The sequence below is a fragment of the Prunus avium genome, chromosome 1, assembly GCF_965620075.1.
Source record: "Prunus avium chromosome 1, drPruAviu1.hap1.1, whole genome shotgun sequence".
In the NCBI taxonomy this organism is placed as follows: domain Eukaryota; kingdom Viridiplantae; phylum Streptophyta; class Magnoliopsida; order Rosales; family Rosaceae; genus Prunus; species Prunus avium.
The window spans coordinates 45322209-45342885 of record NC_142284.1 but is presented as its reverse complement, the minus strand read 5'-3'; the positions used below and the strand labels follow the sequence as shown (position 1 = coordinate 45342885).

Here is a 20677-nt window from a genome sequence, read left to right as displayed (position 1 = left end):
CACTTGGGATTTCACTCTTTGAATTCTTTTTAAATAAAATACTCACGAAGCTTTCTACTGGCTTTTATTTTCTGTGGATTTGTTCACAACGACCTGAGTCCAAGAATTGGACTTAAACTTTTATAACAAGGGTATTAGCAAGTCCAGATAAACAAAGTTATGTAGGCCCGCTTAAAGCCCATGTAGGCCCTCATTACATAATTCCTTTTGAATTAATATTGGCCCAATATTAATGCCTGCTGGGTTGTCCTTATTACATCATTGCGTCTGCTTCAGAATCAATATTGGGCCAATAATTTTATTTTATTTTATTTTATTTTTTGTGGAAAAGATGGTTTATTATAACACCATAAGAGCAAGTCCGGCGAGGGGCTGAGCCCAAGGCTGGGGGGAAGGCAAAAAAACGAAGCTCCAGCGGTTAGCCCAAGCCCGGTCAACCTGGGGGTACCAACAACTCGGGCTAGTCCGAAGGCTAATTCAGCCTGAGGTCCAACTCGCGGGTTGGGTGACATCAGCGCTACAGTGCCGCTAAAGTCCACGTGTCGCGCTCTGGGCTCTCCGATCAGATTTTTTACACCAATCAAACGGCAGCCAATTTTTGTGCAATAAAAAAATGAAAAAAAATCAAATTTTTTTTATAAAAAATTACTGATTTTTTTTTTCTTTCTATAAATGCCAAAATTTTATCCGATTTAGATATGAAATTTATAATAAATATTGACACATACGAACCCGGAAATCTTATCCGAAAATATTATCCAAATTAATTATTGAGGTAAAAAAATTTGTGAAAAAAACAAAAAAATGAATAGTAATTGCCCTTAGCCATGGCAACGGGTGGAAACACAAAATATACTATTTGCAAGGGCAACCACTATTCATGTGAATAGTGGCTGCCCTAGCCCCCCTTGCCATGGCAAGGGGCAAATGGGTGGAGTTGCTCTAATTAATTAGCCACCAAGATTGAAACAATAATTGCTTTACACCAAAAAACAAAAACAAAAAAAAAACTGCTAATGCTTATTGATTTTTTTGGGGGCATAATTTGCATTAGCTCATGCTGTCGTCATAGTTAACGGGTCAAAGCAAAAGTCTAAAGTCTTCAGTCCAAGCATTGCCCGTATCAACCGCAACGGGAAGTGGTCAATAATGTTACAGTAATAGGTCAAAGATTCTTTCTAGTTATATAAGTAAATTTATATTTTACGAAACTGTTATTTCGCGCGCCCGTAAAATAAAATAAAATAACGAGTGCATGATGTAATGTTGAAATCATTAACGAATCGAAGAGTTTTGTGACGGAAGGATGATAATATATATATATATATATATGCCGTACACACTCTGTTGACTTTAGGGATGATATGCAAAATTGGTATTGGACCATGTCAATCTGGAGTCTGGAAATGCAAAATTTGCCAACGTGGCATGGAATAGGAATAGACCCATAAACATAGTTTTGTTTTTAAGCTTCGGCTCCCTTAGAATTAGAAAAAATAACTTGCCCTGTTCTTGCCATCTTTGGATCAAGAGGGGAGAGAGAGAGAGAGAGTCACATAACATTGCAAATATTATTATTTAGGATCGTAATTAAGAAAATGATTGATTGAATGAACATACATTACAATTCATTTGCAATTACATAAGGCGGGAGTAGGACTACATTCTCGAGAGAATGACTGAAGAAGTTAGTTACTCTCGATTAAAAAAAGTCACTATATCAAATCTCAAGAACATCCCGCGAACAAACAAAGAATCTAAACAAAACGAAGGAAGGTACGTACGTGTGATGGGGTCCAGAACCAGAATAATGCAACAATCAAAAGGACACAAAATCTAACAGACCTGGCTAACTGATTCTGACACGGAAATGGAAAACAGCCAAAAATGAGTCACCCCGGCATTCATCATTCAGCCTTCTTCTTAATTAGCTTATTATTAAGTTGGAGAACGTGAGTGATGAAGAAGAAGCGTTAATTTGTGGATTAATATTTGGCGGGGTTTGATGATGATGTGTGTTTGAGCTGATGATGATCAAAACAGACACAAGAAAAGACGGTCTTGAGAACCTTCTTGAGAACTTGGCCCCGTTTTGGGATCCAGCGAGGGGCCATGAAAGCAGAAGCACCACCATGATATCGATGATGAGCACTAGTAGCAGTGGAGGTTGCTTCTTCGCAGCTGTGGATGAGAGCAGCCATATGAATATATGAATATATTGGCTGCGCTGGCTCTTAGTGTTCGTTTTCAATGGAAGGGAGACAGACAGCTTAGGCCAGATAGGTTGTTTTTGGAAATGAAGTTAAGTTGGTGCGTCGAAAGAGGCAGTGAGAAGTGGTGCCGACAACAAGGTGTTGGAGTTACTAATATGAGGGGCGTGGAAGCCGCGTAGACTCACTCGTTTAACTTAACCGAGTGAGTAACGCGTGAGGGCTCTTTTCTCTCTCTCTCTCTCTCTTTTTAAGACTCGTTCTTTACTTGTTGTTTATATAAATAAAACCCAAGTAATACTATCAAATTCTAATTTGTGTTGTACCCAACCAACCACCTCAATCACCCACCACGCCACACCACATCCACAACAACCCAACATACATTATCAGAGAGAGAGGGAGCCCAATTCCCTCACACGCCTATCATATATTCTCTCTCTCTCTCTCTCGGGAGAGGGAGTCCAATTCCCTCACACGCCTATCATATATTCTCTCTCTCTCTCTCTGCTTTGAATAAGTCATTTCATATACTTCTCCTTGTGGCCCCTTACTTTATTCTGCACATAGAGAGTTTGAAGTCCCCTACTTTAATTAATATAGTGCATATGTGGTCCTAATTTATCTGTTTCTATTTACTCATGTTACACAAAACACTTTTTTTTATATTTCTTACTGTTTCACATACACATACATCACATTTCCTGTGGAAGTTTTCCAGAACAGTATCCAGTTTATGTGTGTATATATATATGTTCCTTGTTGCATTGTGATTGCAGCAGCTGTTGAACTTGACCACAAGTCTATAACTAAGATCACCCTCGGAGGGGGCATTCCCAAACATCACATTCGCAACTTTTTCGTTTACTTGTACTAGAATATATTTTTTCCCTTCAAATACTAATACTATTGCTTGTAGATATTTGATCCTCTAGTTTGTTTTTTGTTTCAAGTTTTGGCAGCCATTAAAACTTTATCAAAGGCGTAGAGGGGTTGCTGTTAAGACTCTTTGGCCCAATTTGTATGTGTTTTGTGGGCTTTAAATTAGTGGCTTATTGAAATTGGCTGGGCTCTAACGAGGACTCCTAAATGAGGACACTATGTGAGGATCAATTTCAGCCATCCAATCTAATCTCAACGGCTGTAGAGAAAAAACAAGCTTACTATGTAAGTGTGTACGCTACAATTTCCCTCCTTTGGCATTCGCACCTTTTCTTCTTCCTTCATTTCTGCATTTAATTGTTTTGTGAATTATGACTACAAACCCCAAAATCTGAAAACCCAAATACCCAGAAGCTCATAACGCCACCCAAAATCTAGATTAAAGAAAAAATTGTTTTCATTTGTGCAAAATCTTACAACCCAAAATCTCATTCCGTTTTCCATCTGGATTTTGAGGCAAGGGTAGTAGAATAGAAAGCAAAAACAGCACGTTGGTCATCCACATCACGCGTTTTAGATACACCAAAACACACACACACTCTCTCTCTCTCTCTCAGACAGAAACCAGAAAGACGCTTTTTTATTTGGGTGAAAACCCTAACTGGAAAGTCCATCACTCTTGAGGTTGAGACCATCGACAACGTGAAAGGCAAGATCCAGAGGTACTGTTTCTCTCTCTTCCTCTTTGTCTTCCTCACTCTTCGCTGTAGAAGATACTTTGTATCGAGAAACTTGAAAGATAGCCATTCACGTTGCTGCCCCAATTTGATTAGGATGAAAGTAAGGATGATTCTGATGTTGCTGATGATGATATCTTTAGTATTTAATTGTTTTTGGTTGTATAGAAAACAAAGACGAAAAATTTGATTTTGAATGATTTAGGTGATTATTTCATAGGGGTAAATGCTAAGTGATTATCTTTTAGTCTTTAATATGGGTGATCTGACAAGACATATTGAATTTCTATCGGAGTTAGATTCTGTATCTGAATATGTTAATAATAACGTGTGTAGTATGGGTATGGGTGTCTGTTTTGTATCTTGCAAATAAGTGGGTAATATGGATTTGGGTATCTTATTATGTATCTTTTTTTTAAGAAAGAGGTATTCGATTGTGTATCTGAATGTCTTGATAACAGTGTGAATAATATGGATTTGGGTATCATATGAGTATATTTTTTAGAAAGATGCAGTAGGAAACTATTACAATGGCTAGGATAATGTCATTTATGTTTAATGGAAAGAATACTCTTAAGTCTGAACTGGCCACATAAACAATCCAGTCTTCCTTTATCACCGATAATAGTGTGGATGTGTATCAGAACCAACACGATAATACTGTGAGTAGTTTGGATATCAGTATCATATGAGTTTCTTAATGTGTTCATTATAGTGTATGGATACTGGTATCATAGTCTGTATCTGAATGTGTTGATTATATGTCATTTGTATGGATTTAGGTATCCTTTTTGTATTATAATGTGTTTATTGTAATGTGAGTAGTATAAATATGAGTATATATTAAGTTGGGTAAATGGTGTATGTTGCAGGTCAAAAATGGAATCTGGGTTTGAGCTTTGTTTTCCTGAATCAGAGGTGTATTCGGCGAGGGTGAATAATCTATGTGTGCCGAGTACAGTACTCTCTAATTTTGCATTGAAGTTTAATGATGAACAAATGAGAAGATTTAGAGAGACCTGCTTTGGGCACTTGATGGAGCTGGATAATATTTCATTTAGTGGTCAAATGGTGCATGGTCTGGCCCTTCGGCGCGTGGCTGGACTTGGTGTGAAGGACATACACGGGCTTAGTTATGCAATAGGGTCCAATGTGGTGCAGTTCAGTGCAAAAGTATTTTGTCTAGTTAGTGGTCTGAAATTTGGAGTAGAGCCTCACATAACGGCTGAGGATGAAGGTGTAAATTGGCTACTTGATGCGCATATTAGCAATAAGAATCACATTACATTACAAGACATAGAAAATGCATTCTTAAGCGCCAAATTTGGAAGTGAGGACGTGTTCAAATTGGGAATGCTATGCTTTATAGAGTTTGTGATATTGGGGAAAGCCCCCAATGTTAGGATAAACGAGGAGTATTTACACTTGGTACATAATATGGAGGAATTAAACAACTTTCCGTGGGGTTCGATATCATTTGAGCAGCTCCAGGATTCTTTGTTGTTTAGTCCTGGAAAAAGAGAGAGTGATATGAATGATGATGAGAAAGAGAAACGACAGAGAAAAGGAAAAGAAGAGGTGAAAAGGAAGAAGAAGTTGGAGGATAAAAAGCGTAAAAGAATTAACAGACCGGCGTGGACTATAAAGGGATTGAGCTTTGCTTTCCAGGTAATGTTTAATTCATAATTTCTGCTTTGAAAAGTTGAGTTCATAATTTCTGTTTTGTAAAGTCATGTTCATAAATAATTATTGACTTTGAAATTAACTTGGAGCAGGTTTGGGCGTATGAATTGATTCCTGAATTGGAAATGGCGCCTCTGAGATATTGTAAGAAGAAGGACAAAACTGAATTAGTTCCTCGTATTTGCCGGTGGGAATCTACTGATAAAACCCCTGAGTTTAGAAAGTTGAATGCGTATATTTTTCAAAGCAAACAGGTATTCAGTAAATAATATGTTTATTTCATGACTCAAGTTGTTAAGTGTATTGTATATGACATGTGAACTGTGTTTTTGTGACAGCATGCTTCGTTACGCCTCCTACGACCAAGTGCACTCGAGCTGAGGCAAAAGTACTGGACTTGGGGAACTAATTTTCATGAAGAGGATGCACCTAGTATGGGTCCTGGAGTATGTACGGACCTTGCTGAAGTAAGCTCTCTTGTGCAGCGATTGGGGGATGAGATTGAAATTTTGCATTGTGAAAAGAGTGAGCAATGGGCAAATTTTGTAGATTTCAAGAACGCAACCTATCATGGGATGGAAGTTATGAGGTTAGAATTGACTGCATTGAGAAAAATGATAGGTCATGGAGGTGGAACTGTGGTTGTGCCATCTGTTGTAAAGGTGAAACGAGTACAAAGGGAAGAGAGTGTATGTGAGGCACAGGTTGAAGACAGTGAAATGAAAGATGAAAAGCTGGATGACGAAGATGAGAGAGAGGATGAAGATGAGAAGGGTGGAGAGAAGGTACATGACGTAGACTTGTTGCAGGGATGCTACAATATATAGCTGTATGATTATGGCTGAATGTTTAACTGCCTTAGTTTTGAACTTGAGAGGTATTACCAACCGTGTGAACACACATGCAACACTATTTTGTTTTGATTACGGTGATGTGAATATATTAGCAATTCACTCTGAACACAGAGGTGCATGTTGTTTAATTAGAAAGGTTTTTTTTTTAAACTTCAGAAGCCGAAGAAAATATGTACATACAATAACCGTGATACAATATGAGAAGGGTGGATAATGTTATGCCATATTGTCATACAATAACCGTGAAAGCACTTCCCAATGTACATATGTGAAAACAAAATGTAGTAGTCGTTTGGGTTTTGCCCCTTACTAGTTGATCAGTTTACAAACAGAATATTGAAAGCGATTCTCCATGTATCCCAGTGGTGGGTTTGGGGTTGGTTTCGGTTTCTTTATCCTTGGTTTCGGTTTCTTTGTCCTTTAATCGTGAGACTCAAGACGACAGGGTTGATTTCAACATATCTTCTTGTTGCTTTGGTTTATTTTTTTGTCCTTGCTTTTTGACTAGTTTTGTCCTCTTGGTGGTTTTTTGTCCTCTTGTTGCTTTGGTTTAACCACATATAGTATTAGCATTAACTTGGTTTTTGCCACATATAGTATTAGCATTAACTTGGTTTTTGAAGATGGCACATGCATAATATCATTTAATACCCATCCCAAAGTTATTATTTGTTGATAGCATAAAAACATACCCATCCCAAGAAATTATTTAGTACCTAAATTCCTCAACAGAGGAATGCTATTTAGTACCTTCTCTCGGTCGCCACTCTCTTTATTTTTTTATTTATTCTTTTCTCTCTCTCTCTCTTTTTCTTCTCCTTCTCACATCCTTAGCCTCGTCCTCCTCTGTTTTTTCCCTTGTTTTATCATCTGGGTAGCTCTAGTTTTTAGTTTTTAGTTTTTAGTTTTCTTATTCATTCATTACTGGTTTTGGGTTCAAATTTGCTTTTTATTTTTCGTGACTCCTCTTTGTTATGCTCATGTTCATAAAGTGGTCACCTTTGGTGTTTGAAATCTATGCCTTTTGTGTGTTATGGATCGGTTTGTGTATTTTTGGTATGTCAATGGGCATTTTTTTATGAATAAGAAGAAATAAGGAGGAGATAAGAGACGGAGGGCGATGGAAAATTTATAGAGATGGAAAGAAGATAAGGAACGAGAGAGAGAGAGAAACTGATGGAGAAAAAAGAATTAAAAAAGAGAAAGAGAGAGCCAATTGAGAGAAGAAAGAGAAAATATTTTAAACTAAGAGAGACAGATATATATATGCAAAATCGAGAAAGTGCAAATGGAATGATCCTGCATTGGTTTGTGTGACCCTTTTTAACTTTCTTAAAAAACCCTGTCGAAAATGGAAAGTGCAAATGGAAGAGGGTGATGCCGATGATGATAATGATGTTGTTCATGCTATAGGTGTGAGTAAGGTCCAGAAAAAGCGGGGTCGAGCAAAGAGTATAATTGCTGAGCCTTCTGTTGCGTAGATACAGCTGCACCAAAATGGATTCAGCTGTATCCTCAACTTGTGATACTCGCAAGTGCACGAGCCGTTCGGTAGTATAGCGTATGTAAGTGCGAGGTCGATCCCACGAGGATTGGTGATTGAATGATTCAATTCATTTTCCCTACACAAAACAGAAACAAAAACAAAGAACATAAAACAAGGAAGAAAGAAATAAGTAACTCAAGCAAATAAGTTCCCAAGTTCAATTTAGATTAATGGATTGATTCTAGCTAAAGTATGATTAAGCCATGGTGTGTGGTCATAACCTTGTGTTCCTAATTCCCTAATTTGATCATTTGTTGTCTAACCTAAAATTAAGCATTAGGAACCCATTAAGCATAGAAGAACAATTTAAACAACCAAGCATGTATCTAATCCCTGTTGTCGAATGTCCATACATACTCTTCCTATTCATAGTTCAATTCGAATTAAAGCATGGTGTATACTCTTAATTCAAACCAAGATAGCTAACATGCAAGCCTAAATGGTGATCAATCATTCAAACTAGCATATTAACTTATAAGCATAATGAATAAGAACAAAAACCATAATTGAAACTTGGAAACTAATTAAACTTGAATACTTAAGAAAGAATGTACATTACAAGAAAAATAAATTACAACTAAGAAAACATTAAAGAAAGCTAGAATTGAGAACTAGAAAGCAAAACTAAGAGAATTTGAGGGAGAGAAGGGAAGGGAGCTCTAGAGAAGTGTTTGAGAGCTCCCTCCCTTGGGGTGTGTTTACAAGCTTGGGAAACCTCACTATATATAGGCCTAAGGAAGCTGAAAATCTGAATTAAGTATGGCTAATGCATACAACACTTGTTTTATAAAATCTGAAATGGTTGATGCACTTCACTAATGCATACAACACTTCCATTATAAAATCTGAAATGGTTGATGCACTTCACTAATAAATCCCACCAGCAGCCCTAGCTCATCTTCATGTCACCATGACCAAGCTTCCAACCAGAAATAATAGCTCATCCTGAGGTCAGCATGACCAGCAACTTCAAGGGCTTACGAATTGGGCTTCCCTTAAGCAAATTAAGACTTTAAGCACTCAAACTTGAAGTTCAGAATGTCTTCTTTCCAGCCATATATAATTTGGGCCAATCCAAGGTCGGAGGAGGAAGTTAAGGCCAAAACAAATTTCTAACTCATTTTGCGCACTGATAAAATCCATCCTGAGCATGGCTCTGTGTTTGCTAGGTAACAGACTCCATATTTATCCAATGGGGCTGAATTTTGGATATGTTATATTACACACCCATTGGAACAACATTCATGAAGAATGTGGCCTCATCCGAGCTATTTAGGTTGCTGAAACAAAGCTTGCAATATGACCTACGGAACTGGACTGGCAGGGGGCTGTAGCCAAAATGAGTTTGTCTTTAAGCTCTTCATCCATTCATCCAAATTAGGCCCTAACATGCATGGATTGCATCATTTACTATCCAAAGCCCTCATTATTACCTAAAGCTCAATGAACTGAAAGATAAACACAAAAAGGATTAAAAGCACAAGTTTAACTCAAAAACATAACCAAATCATAAGCTAGAAGGGTACAAAATGATATGTAAATATGCACCGATCAAATACCCCCAAACCTAGATTTTGCTAGTCCTCGAGCAAAACAAAAGGAAAACAAAGATAAAAACAAACAAGAAGTTAACTAGACCACTTTCGTATTACAAGGAAGTCAAAACAGTGATTACATTTTCATGTAATTCACAGCTAAATTCACAATGGATACAACTAACAGCACTACAAACATATCTTGAATGGCTTTCAGTATTTGGATTATGTCAGCAGATGTTTTCAGTTCCTTGGCATTAGGCATAGCGGTAGGCTGCTGAAGGTGAGATTCACTTGGCATGTTGGCTGTAGTCACCCAATCATATCCACTACACCTAGTAGCTCCCTACAAAATAACCGAATATAATACATTACAATTTTTAGATTGGGAAGAAAATATTTGTGGAAACTAAACACTTACATATGAGGTGAAGCACTTCCAATATGACTTGCCTATTAGAGAACATGTTATCCACCAATCCACCAACTCATTATCCACCACTATCTTAGCTTTATGTTATTAATCTTTGTATCCATCATGTACCACTTTGTATTGTCTCTTAGTTTATTATTATCTATCTTGTATAAATACCTCCTATATGGAGATGAATCAATCAAGCAAAACATCATTCAATCATCAAATCTTTCATTGCCCAGATTCCTTTCGGATTTGGAAATGAACATGACCATCTCAGCACTGCAGTGTGGACACCTCTTTCGTTGAGTGTTGGCTGAGGAAGTCGACATTGCATAAAATGAAATGCGTGGATGTCTTGACTATATTCATAGAACACTGAGCAAATAAAATAAAATAAAATTTAATTTTAAACATAAACAAAATCAGAATACAACATAGGACAACGTGTGCCCTCGAAAAGGAAACTTGTCATTGGGTGATGGTGCACGTGTTCATTGACTGGTAAACATGAAAGAGAATCCGTACGTATCTCAGTGGTGGGTTTGGAGTTGGTTTCGGTTTCTTTATCCTTTAAGCGTGATACTCAAGATGACAGGTTTGATCAACAAATTGTTGCTTTGGTATTTTTCCTGTTTCATGTTGTTTGACTGGCTTTGTCCTGTTTGTGGTTCTTTGACCTCTCTTTGGTCTTTATTTATAAAAGTTCATTTGTACAAAAAAAAAAGGAAAATATATCTTCACAAACATAATCGCAAGAGGCAAATACATTACCTTGGTTTTTGAACACAGCATGTAGAATATCATTTTAATACCAAGCCCAAGTTATTGTTTGTTGATAGCACTCATCTCAAGTTATTCTTTAGTATCCTAATTCCTGACCAAAGGAATGCTATTCAGAATCCCATTACTTGGTAGACATGTGGATACGCAAACGATTGTTGTCTCTCTGTCTCTCCCTTCTCTCGATTGTTGTCTCTCTTATGCTCTTTTTCATAAGTGGTCAGCTTTGGTTTTGGTTAATTTCATGTTATAATCGCTAACAATATAGTCCGTATACTTTTATTTCAATTTTCTAAATAGACGGTATTCAGATCAAGACCCTATTTCCTTTTAGTCTTAAATCTTGCCATACATCTAAACTACAAACTCCTTATAATGATCCAATGAAAAAGAAATAGTTTAATGATCCTAAACCCTAAACCCTAACTCTTAACCCCAAACCCCTACAACCTAAACCCTAAACCCTAACTCTTAACCCCAAACCCCTAAACCCTAAACCCTAAACCCCTACAACCTAAACCCTAAACCCTAACTCTTAACCCCAAACCTCTAAACCCTAACCCCTACAACCTCGGATATATACCCTAACTCTTAACCCCAAACCTCTAAAACCTAACCCCTTTAATACCAAACCTATACCCTAACTCTTAACTCCAAACCTCTAAACCCTAACCCCTACAACCTAAAACCTAAACCCTAACTCTTAACCCCAAACCTCTAAAACCTAAATAAATTTTGAAGTACAATTTGGGGGACAACCATAAATGTGAATTATGCAAAGCAAATGATAACATAACCACAATTATGCAAACCCTAAGCTATTGTTTGTTTGATCACATAAGGACGGGATCAAAATTTGATGACAATGACGAGATTTGAAGTATGTGATCGAAGGAAATGTCGTACCAATCCCGACAAATAGAATTTGGGCATTTTTTTAATTATGATCGATTTTTGAATAAGTTCTAAGTAAAATGAAATAATTCATTGCATAGGAAAAATACAATAACACAACAATATATACGTACTTGTCACAACAATACATACATCGTATTCCCAGTCTAATTGGTAAATAATAATTAGAAACTCTCTTTTTAAAATACTTCCCCCAAGGCATCGTAATGTTTCTGAATGGGGTCATTAACAGGAGGGGATGCTTCTCAGAAAGGAAAATTATAGTTGCTTTCATCTTACAAAATGAGTGACGTTTGGTAAACTTGTAATTAAGCTCACAAAATTTCAATTAATATAGGGTCAAATGGTAAAACAACACTTACACTAGACCGGGTGTAGTTTAAAAAAAAAATTACTCTAATATGTTTTCATGTTTAAGTTGGGTGTCGTGTCTCCATTCGCTTTGGGTCTCTCAAAATCTTGGGAACATGAGATTTACAATCTGGCTATTTATAATTGTAATCAACAAGCTTAAAAACAGAGACTTTGTGTGCAGAAAACTCTTCGTTTCCATTTTGAATATCCATGGCTAGTTCGAGTGGACATGCGACCGAGTGGGACTCTGTGGGTCCTTCGATCATGTCCCCAAATTTCCAAAGTCTCCTCCACCACCACTTCCATTTCCAACTTCCTCAGCAAGGGAGGGGGACTCCGATGATCCCGCTGTGAAAATAAATGATATAAACAACAAATTGGCCCACAATTCTTCAATGGTCCATTATTGGACAGAAAAGTGTGTCAGAGCTGAGCGAAAGTTAGCTTATGTGACTAGGCAAGTTAACAAGGCTCATTACAGAAGAGAGAAGCAGACTTCGAGCTCAAAGAAGAAAGTGGTTAGCTAAGGATTTGCAGATGACAGAGGAGGATCTCATGTTTGAAACCACAACCATCCACAAAGGAGGCAACATGCATCGTCAGGCCATGCATGCGGCTTTCAAAGAAGGTTTCGAAAAATTTAGAAGCATCGCTGCTGATGCTCACAAAGATATTGACTGGGACGTCATAACAGTATCTGCTGCCCAAGAATTCACCTATGGCAGTGTGGACCCAACCCAACACAGCCACCAACCAAGTGGTGAATACACATCTTTAACAGCGAATGAGAATGCATGAGTAGTGATCTCTTTATGAATCCTTGATTAAATGTATTCAGTCGTTTTTCTATTCAGTACTTTTCTACTAATACGAGTGGGGGTATCCTGGGGTCATGCTTTTGTACTGCTGAATTTTTTGTTCATGTCTTGGAAAAGGTGTTATGTGCATTTCCAAGGGGTTGGGCTCCTAAATTTTGAACATTCACTTTCATAAAACTTCTGCAGAAAAATGATGCATGCAAAATATTTCACCCCAACATGAACATCACCTTTTTGGAGTTTATTGAAATAGAATGGCTTGGCTTCCACTCACATAATGTCACAAATCAATAAATCTATAGTATCATTAGCGATAATGTTCAACAACAAAGGAAAAAATGCTTTGGTATTAGACATGAACCTATTACAAGAGTATCAAAAACGCTTGTCGTGCATTTAAAACCAACATATATATGTATCACTAGATACTCAAAATCGGGGTCCGTGCATTAAATCAAACTCCATGTTAAATTATTGTCTAAAGTGCCTCAAAATCGGGGTCCGTGCATTGAGCTTCGTGAGAGAAAATTGAGCTAAGTGAGAGTACAGTATCAAAGCACTTGTGTGTGCCATAAATCCGTTGAAACAGCAATTCTGGGAGACCGATCGCAAGCATTGAGATACCGATCAGATAAGTGTCATAAATACTTGCCGAGCATTCACAGGAAACGTAAATACGTATCACTACATACTCAAACTCAAGGTTCGCAAAAACAAAACCAATCAGACATGAACCGATTACATAAGTTATGAGCACATAAACTATCACATTTATTATCCCTAAATATATTTGTTAGTAATTGATTTTCTTACAATTTTAGTTAATTAGGTTTGTTTTTCACTTTTGCACTTGCTTACATATCCATTACATAAAGATGAGTTAATTGGAAACTAAAAATGAGTAAAGAAATGTAAAAGAAATGAAACAACACAAGAAACCAAAGAAAAACAGAAACAACACTTTCTATCACCCTTTTATCACCTATTTACCACCTGTGAACAGTGCTGTGAACAGTGAAAATGAACAGTGTGACCGGTCATGAACAGTGACGACCGGTCGTTCTGGGACAGATTCATGTGCGACCGGTCGCCTGAACAGTAACGACCGGTCGTTTTTTGGCAGATTCGTTTCTCTGTTTTTCCAGTTTCGACCTCTGTCCAGTGTTTTGCCTATAACTTTCCAACCGTTTATCCAAATTTCACGTTCTTTATACGGTTGGATTCAACACACAAAAACAAAGAACACAGTGCGGACTTTGAATTTAAATGAGAATGGCAGAGATGAATTATCACAATGTGAAATTAAAATGTAACAAACACTAGGGTTTCGGAATCCACCCTAAACAATTCTACCCAAGTTCATGAATACTCAAGTGATGAACTCTAAACGTGTTGATGAAGGTGTTCGCAATCAAGACCAGTACTCGTGGCTCAAGACGCATTGATTCTCTCTAATATACGTAAAGTGCAGTACTAGTGCTACAATGCTTGTGCCTTCCATATAACCGAATTTAGGTGTGCTTAGTACTTTGATTCAATTACAAGAAAAACCCATTAAGCTCAAAGAGAATATGAACACCACAAGAACCCTAATCTCATGATGTTTACATTAGGTATTCAAGAAACCAATTCACATGGATGATTCTTACTTCATCCATTTATTGCTTAGGATAACATGAAGATACACATAATCCCAACAACCTCAAGAAGCATGCTTTCAAAGGTGATCAATCAAAAAAGAACATACATCAAGGATAGATTAATTTGGTGAATTGGAATTCATCAACAATATCTAGAAATTCATACACTCAAGCATCAAAACAATAAGGTTTTCATGTTTAGGGCTTCAACCTAAGCCCTAGCTAAATAAGAAGTTACATTGAAACTAAGAAATTACAAGAAACAAATGAAATGAAAGAAACTAAGAACAAAGAGGAGAAAGAGAATGCATCTTCAACCCCTTGGATCCTTGCCTCAAGGCTCCCCAAGGTTCTCTCTAATTGTTATGCCATTCTTCCCTCCCCTTAGTTGCTCCTTGCTCTCCTCCTTCTTGCTCTCTAGCTCTCAAAATCTCTGCAAAGTTTGGAATGATAGAATGATTTCAATGGCTGATGCTCTTTGCACTCCTCTCTCCTCCTTTCTAGCTTTTCCAAAATATTTTTAATATAAAACAATTACTTTTGTTAAAGCCTTAAGCCTTGTCTCCTTGCCATGATGGCTCTTTTGTTATTGTCTTCACCAAGATGCTCTTTGTTTCAGATAATATCTTTCAACCAAAGTAATTTCTTGTTACCAAGTGTTATGGTAACAAGAAGAATCAAGATAACATTATGGAGGTAAAAAACTGGCCTACTTCGGATTTCCAGACCTGCTGTAACATATAGGATCAGTTGGATAGGCTAAACTTGTCCAATGGAGCTCAAATTTGGATATGTTGTAGTTAACATCCATTGGAACAAGTTTCATGAAGATCTTCACCTCATTCGAGCATTGGAGCATGCTGATCCAAGGCCAAGAAGTTGACCTACGAAAATGAACAAAATCAGAATTTATAACCAATAATGCACTTTTAGCTCATTTTCATTCTAACCAAGGTAAAATCTAAGAAAACACAAAAAGGAAGTAAAAAGCTATAAAATGTCAAGAACTAACTCAAAATAATAGGTGAATAATGTTGTGCGCAGCGGAAGCGGATTGCACTGGGTGGACAATATGGAACCGTTGAAACAAACAAGACAAATATGAAAATAGCAAAATCCAAGAGACACAAGGATTTATACTGGTTCGGCCCGTGTGTAGCCTACGTCCAGTTCAAAGATGGCAAGAACTTCCACTAGTATCCCAAAGGAGATTACAAACAAATGAGATTAAACACTCTCACCTAGTCTAGGAATTATAGAGTTTAACTCTCACAACCCAAATCCCAAATACACCCAAGTCACTCACACACAAAAGGTGCAGCAGCAAAGACACAATGGTGCATACGGCTTGCCCCTGTGACAAGAACACTCTCTCACCTATTGTGCTTACCAAAACTGCCCACACTTTGTCTCTCTGCCAAGCCTTCATTATATAACCAAGAACTTGGTCCAACAGCTGCATGAGTACCTTCAAAGTCCTCCACAGAACAAGGGACATTAATGCACTGGAACAACTCAACCACCAGCATTGGAAAAGAAACCAGCCGCTCCTCTTTGCTGCCAACGAAGTCCCTAATGAAGCATAGCTCTGGTTGGCTTCTCAAGGAACCCAAGAGCCAAAAGTAATAGCAATAATGAAAAGATTATTCTACTTTTCTCTTTTCTCTCTCTAAAGCTCACGGCTGCCACTCCCTAGTTTGCAATCAATATGCAACTAGTCAAACTTGATTTTTCCATTTTCCAGCTTGCTTCACATGGCTTTTGTTCCCTCCTTTATGACAAAGGCCAACATTCCCTTCCCTTGATAGCTTGCCCACGTGCTACATGTCTTCCTTTTGTACTTTTGTTAATGTGAAAGTCTATCAACAAAAAACACTTCCTTTGCTTTCGGCAAATGCATGAGAAAGGAAATAAACAATCTCTTCCTTTCTCCAAGTGGACGACATGCAACACAGCAAAGATAGTAGACAAAATAATATTTGAGCCAATATTCAACAAATAACATGAAAAATCATGTGTAAAAATGAACCGAACAATAACTTCATCCCATTTGGCATCAAATTCTTCTCTGCTGTCTATATCCCATATGCAATTGCACAGTTCTGAAAAACACTCTCTAATGCCCACTTTCTCTGTCAATTTATTCATTATATGCCATATGCAATATCTATGGAATGTTGTCGGGAAGCTTATCGCAATCGTCTTTGCAATAGCTGCATCTTGATCTGTAATGATCATTTTGGGTGCCCCATGTGGCATGGCTTTCTTAAATTCCTCAAACAACCAAACAAATGCTTCTATGGGATGTTAACTTAAACCCAATATTTTCCAATCCCCTTGCTAGCACCTCAAGAAGGCTTACTTGTTGATGTACTGAGATGTTAACTTCGGAAAGATGTGCATTATACACCTTTGTAGAATCTGTAAGTTTACGGTGAGATCTCAACAAATGGACTTTATCGTATGCTGTCATTTCATGGTTGTGTTCCTCCTTGAACTTTACAACAGTGTACTTATTCTTTTCATATGGCTTCAAAATTGCAAGTTTAGCCATGCAACCAGTTCGAACACATCCTCGCCTTCTTTTCTTCCGACCAACCTTGCTCTCCGTATGCCCTTGTTTACAACATACAAATTCTTTCCTTACTACCTCCCCTGTGACTCTGGAAGTTTTGGTTGTATAACACCGAACGCCAAATCCTGCTTTTTTTGCATACACATTATACATTTTGAACACATCCTCAAGGGAATCAAATTCAAGTCCCACTTGTGGTTTGAACTCCACACTTACTTCCGGAGTCACCTCCAATTCAGACTCAATTTCAGAATTCTTTCAATTTAATCATGGATATCACATAAACATCATAATAATGTCGGCATATGCTCCCAACCAACATTCAAATATATATTAACTACATAATTATATGCATAATAAATATAAACATGCGGTTATATTTTCACGAGACACAGTTATGAATTTGTCATGTATGGCAAATGAAACCTGAACACAAATTCTTGCTAGCATAGTTTATTCTTAATATGTGAAAAACATTTATGAACCTCTGCTGTATGGCAAATGATACCTGCCAGATAGACTCTTTTTAGCATAGTTTATTCTTAATCTGTGAAAACCATTTTTCAACTTGTGATGTATTGCAAATCAACCAATTAACACAGCTTTTTGCTACCATAGTTTATTCTTAATCTGTGAAAGAGTTCTGAACTACTGATGTGTGGTATTCTTCTGAATTGATTGTACTAATCAACAATACTATAGTCTCTTCATAATCTGTTTTTTCTGGTCAATCTTAATTAGTTCAAACACCGTGCTACCCCCCTCCCCCCCTTAGGAAGCCTTTCTGAGTCTCTAGTGAAACAATGAAACAGCTAACATTCAAAGTAGTGTAACTATTCAACCAAAACAAAAGTTGCGTAACTAATGGCCATATACTTGGTCAAATACTCAATTTCACAAATATAGGATATCTCTTACCTTAGAATTCGGAGCTTCCTGTAGAAATATGACAATGGAGCAACAATCTAGCTCGATTTCAACCCCAAATATTTCTAGATTCCTCAAATATCACAATGGAGCAACAACACAGCTTCTACAAATATGGATTCCAACTCAGAGATTTTAAAACCAACAGTATAGAACCAGAGCCAAGTACTCATTTTGTGGTCTCCAATCATCAAGTAATGAACTCAAGGAAAAAAAATATTACACAGGTAGATGAAACTTGCTTTGTATGGTATGGTATGAATCACCAAACTAGACAAATGAAAAGAGAGAAATGAATTACAGAGGTAGATGAAACTTGCTTTGTAGGTATGAATGACCAAACAAGAAAAGAGAATTAGAGGGGTAGACCGTAGGGAGGGAGGGAGGAGAATATCAAACCAGAAGAGGAAAAAAAAATTGTGTTCTTCAACAGAGCTTCTGTTTTTGGAGGGAGTGAGGAGAGAGCATGCGCAAGAAGAAAAAAAGAAAGAGAATTACAGTGGTAGATCGTAGGGAGGGAGGGAAGAGAATACCAAACCAGAAAAGAAATTGTGTTGTTCAAGAGAGTATTGTTTTTGGAGGGAGGGATATTTTTGGAGGGAGAGAGGAGAGAGCATGCGCATAACAGGGAGTGTTCCAGTGCAATATTCACAGCTAGAATTGCTTTTCAGAGAACCGTTGGATTATATCCAACGGTGTTCTCATATTAAGTCCTCATTTAGAGGTTCTTGCAAGAGCCTTGCCCTATTGAAATTGCTACATATTCGAAGATAAGTCATTCTATAGTGAGGGCCTAATATATGGCCCTTAGGTGAGGCCCTATTTCTTAACCGTTATTTGATCTAACGGCTAACTAATTTGATCCAATAGTTAAGAGATAAGGCCTCACTTAAGAGCCATATATTAGACCATCACTATAGAATTATTGATCAGAAGAGATGGATACTTGGGTTGGGTTGGGTGTGTTTCCGCATGATTGTGAGACGAGTTTTCTTGTCTCATCAGTGAGAGGTAAAATTTGGTATAGCTCATTCTATTTGCAGCAAAAGTAAAGTTTTGTTGTAAAAGTTTGAAAGTGGAGCCCACATGTTGAAAGGAAATTTCCTTACACTTCCTGAAGCCTTCCTTCTTTGGTTATTAGCTAAGGCTTTGCCTATAAGAGCACTTCCACCTAGAGCTGGGCATTTAGGACTGAAAATCAGCCAAATCGATCAAACCAAACCGGTTGGTCCGGTTTGGTCTGGTTTTTTCCTTTTCTTTTTGGTCAACAGCGCGTGAATTGAACCGAATTGATGTTTATGGTTCGGCGCTTGATTCCTAATTTTAAAAACCATCGGTTAACCGGACAGAACCGAATATGTTAAATCATATTTAAATTAATAATGATAATATACGTGGCTTATTTCTATTGGTTTTTGATTTTATGTTTTGTGCGCATTTGCGCAACATATCCTAGCCCTTCACAACTTAATCTAGGTCGATCGAGTTCATCCCAATTCAGTCGTGCCTCATCTATATCTCTTCCCCTTTGCCTCATCGACGTCGCCTCAGCCCCACACCGTCGACATCACCTCAGCCTCACATCGTCACCATTGCCTTAGCGTCGTCGCATCGTCAGTGGCACCTTTTCTTCATTGCCTGACTCGCAACTCCCTCTCATCTTTCAGTCTCTCATTACTCAGTCTCTCATCACTCATTATACTCTCTCATCTCATTTTTCAAACTCAATTTCTCTTTGTAAAGGTTAGTTGATTCCTCAACAATTTCTTTTTTTTTCCTTTTTTTTTTTGGGTTGTGATTTTTGTTTATGTTATAAACCCTAATTATTGGGGTTTTTGGTATAGCCATAATTTTCATAGTTCTTGCATATGCAGACATTTTATCTAGCAAATTGGAGAGTTTTGAATTGGTGATTGTGTTGAAAATCAAGGGTAAGTTTCCTTTCCTTCCTATATATGTGTATTGTTTGTAAATTGTAACTGTTATATCTGTGGTGTGTATTGAAGCCTCAACACATAAAAGCCTCTAATTCAGGACTAGTTTAGCTGTCAATTGTTATCCTTGATTAGCTTTAGTTAGATAGAATGGGTTAGTGTATTAAGTATTAAGGAACAAATGTGTATAAGGTTTGTTCTGTTAATGAATTATTAGTGAACGAAACCAACCAATTCTAAATTAGAGAATTAGCTCTCTAAAAGTTGATAAATTGCATCCCAATACTTGATAAATCCCATCAACTTGATGGTGTGATCTATCTCCAGAAACAAACCCAAGGATCCATATTCCTTGAGCCTTCAAGATTATGCAATTTAATTGATAATATAATTACAATTTACTTTACTTGTATGAAAGCAATTGTGAATAATTTTAATCTATAGTCTATGGATTTACATATGTTTTGAAAAACAATAATAAAGAAGTAAAAGTTTTGACTCATAGCTTTGAAAATCTGTTTGGTGTGTAAAGCTTTATTACATTTGGAGTGTAACTTGTTTTGGCATGTTTATGAGTTTGCTTATGAATATGTTTTTCATTTTATAGGCCTTAAAAATGTCAAATATGGAAGCTAGTCCTACACCCACAACATATGATATACCACAAGTAGTTGGGGATGGAACAGCTACATCCCCTCACGTCCTCCCACTTCAGGAAAGATCAAGCATACTAGGAAAACATCGGAGGTATGGAAACATATCATTAAGGAATCATTTGAACTAGGGAGTAATATAGGACCTAAAGCTTCTTGTAAGTATTGTCGTGCATCTTATGCATGTGATCCCATAAAAAATAGGACATTTACAAT

General features: G+C 37.2%; 1 protein-coding gene and 1 long non-coding RNA gene across 2 annotated transcripts; one reads left to right on the top strand and one right to left on the bottom strand.

The window, feature by feature from the left end:
* The first annotated feature begins 3629 nt into the window (after positions 1-3629).
* LOC148297912 (uncharacterized) lies at positions 3630-6707 on the top strand. The gene is made up of 4 exons (XM_088251880.1): positions 3630-3814; positions 4702-5497; positions 5605-5766; positions 5851-6707. Exons 2-4 carry the CDS (start codon positions 4709-4711, stop codon positions 6337-6339), a joined length of 1440 nt encoding a protein of 479 aa, XP_088108006.1. The 5' UTR covers positions 3630-3814; positions 4702-4708; the 3' UTR covers positions 6340-6707.
* Positions 6708-14439: 7732 nt separating this feature from the next.
* On the bottom strand, positions 14440-18613 carry LOC148297911 (uncharacterized). The gene is made up of 3 exons (XR_015835998.1): positions 17866-18613; positions 15385-17072; positions 14440-15256 (listed from the first exon to the last, which is right to left on the bottom strand). It is a non-coding gene; the product is annotated as an uncharacterized LOC148297911 (long non-coding RNA).
* Between the last annotated feature and the right edge of the window lie 2064 nt (positions 18614-20677).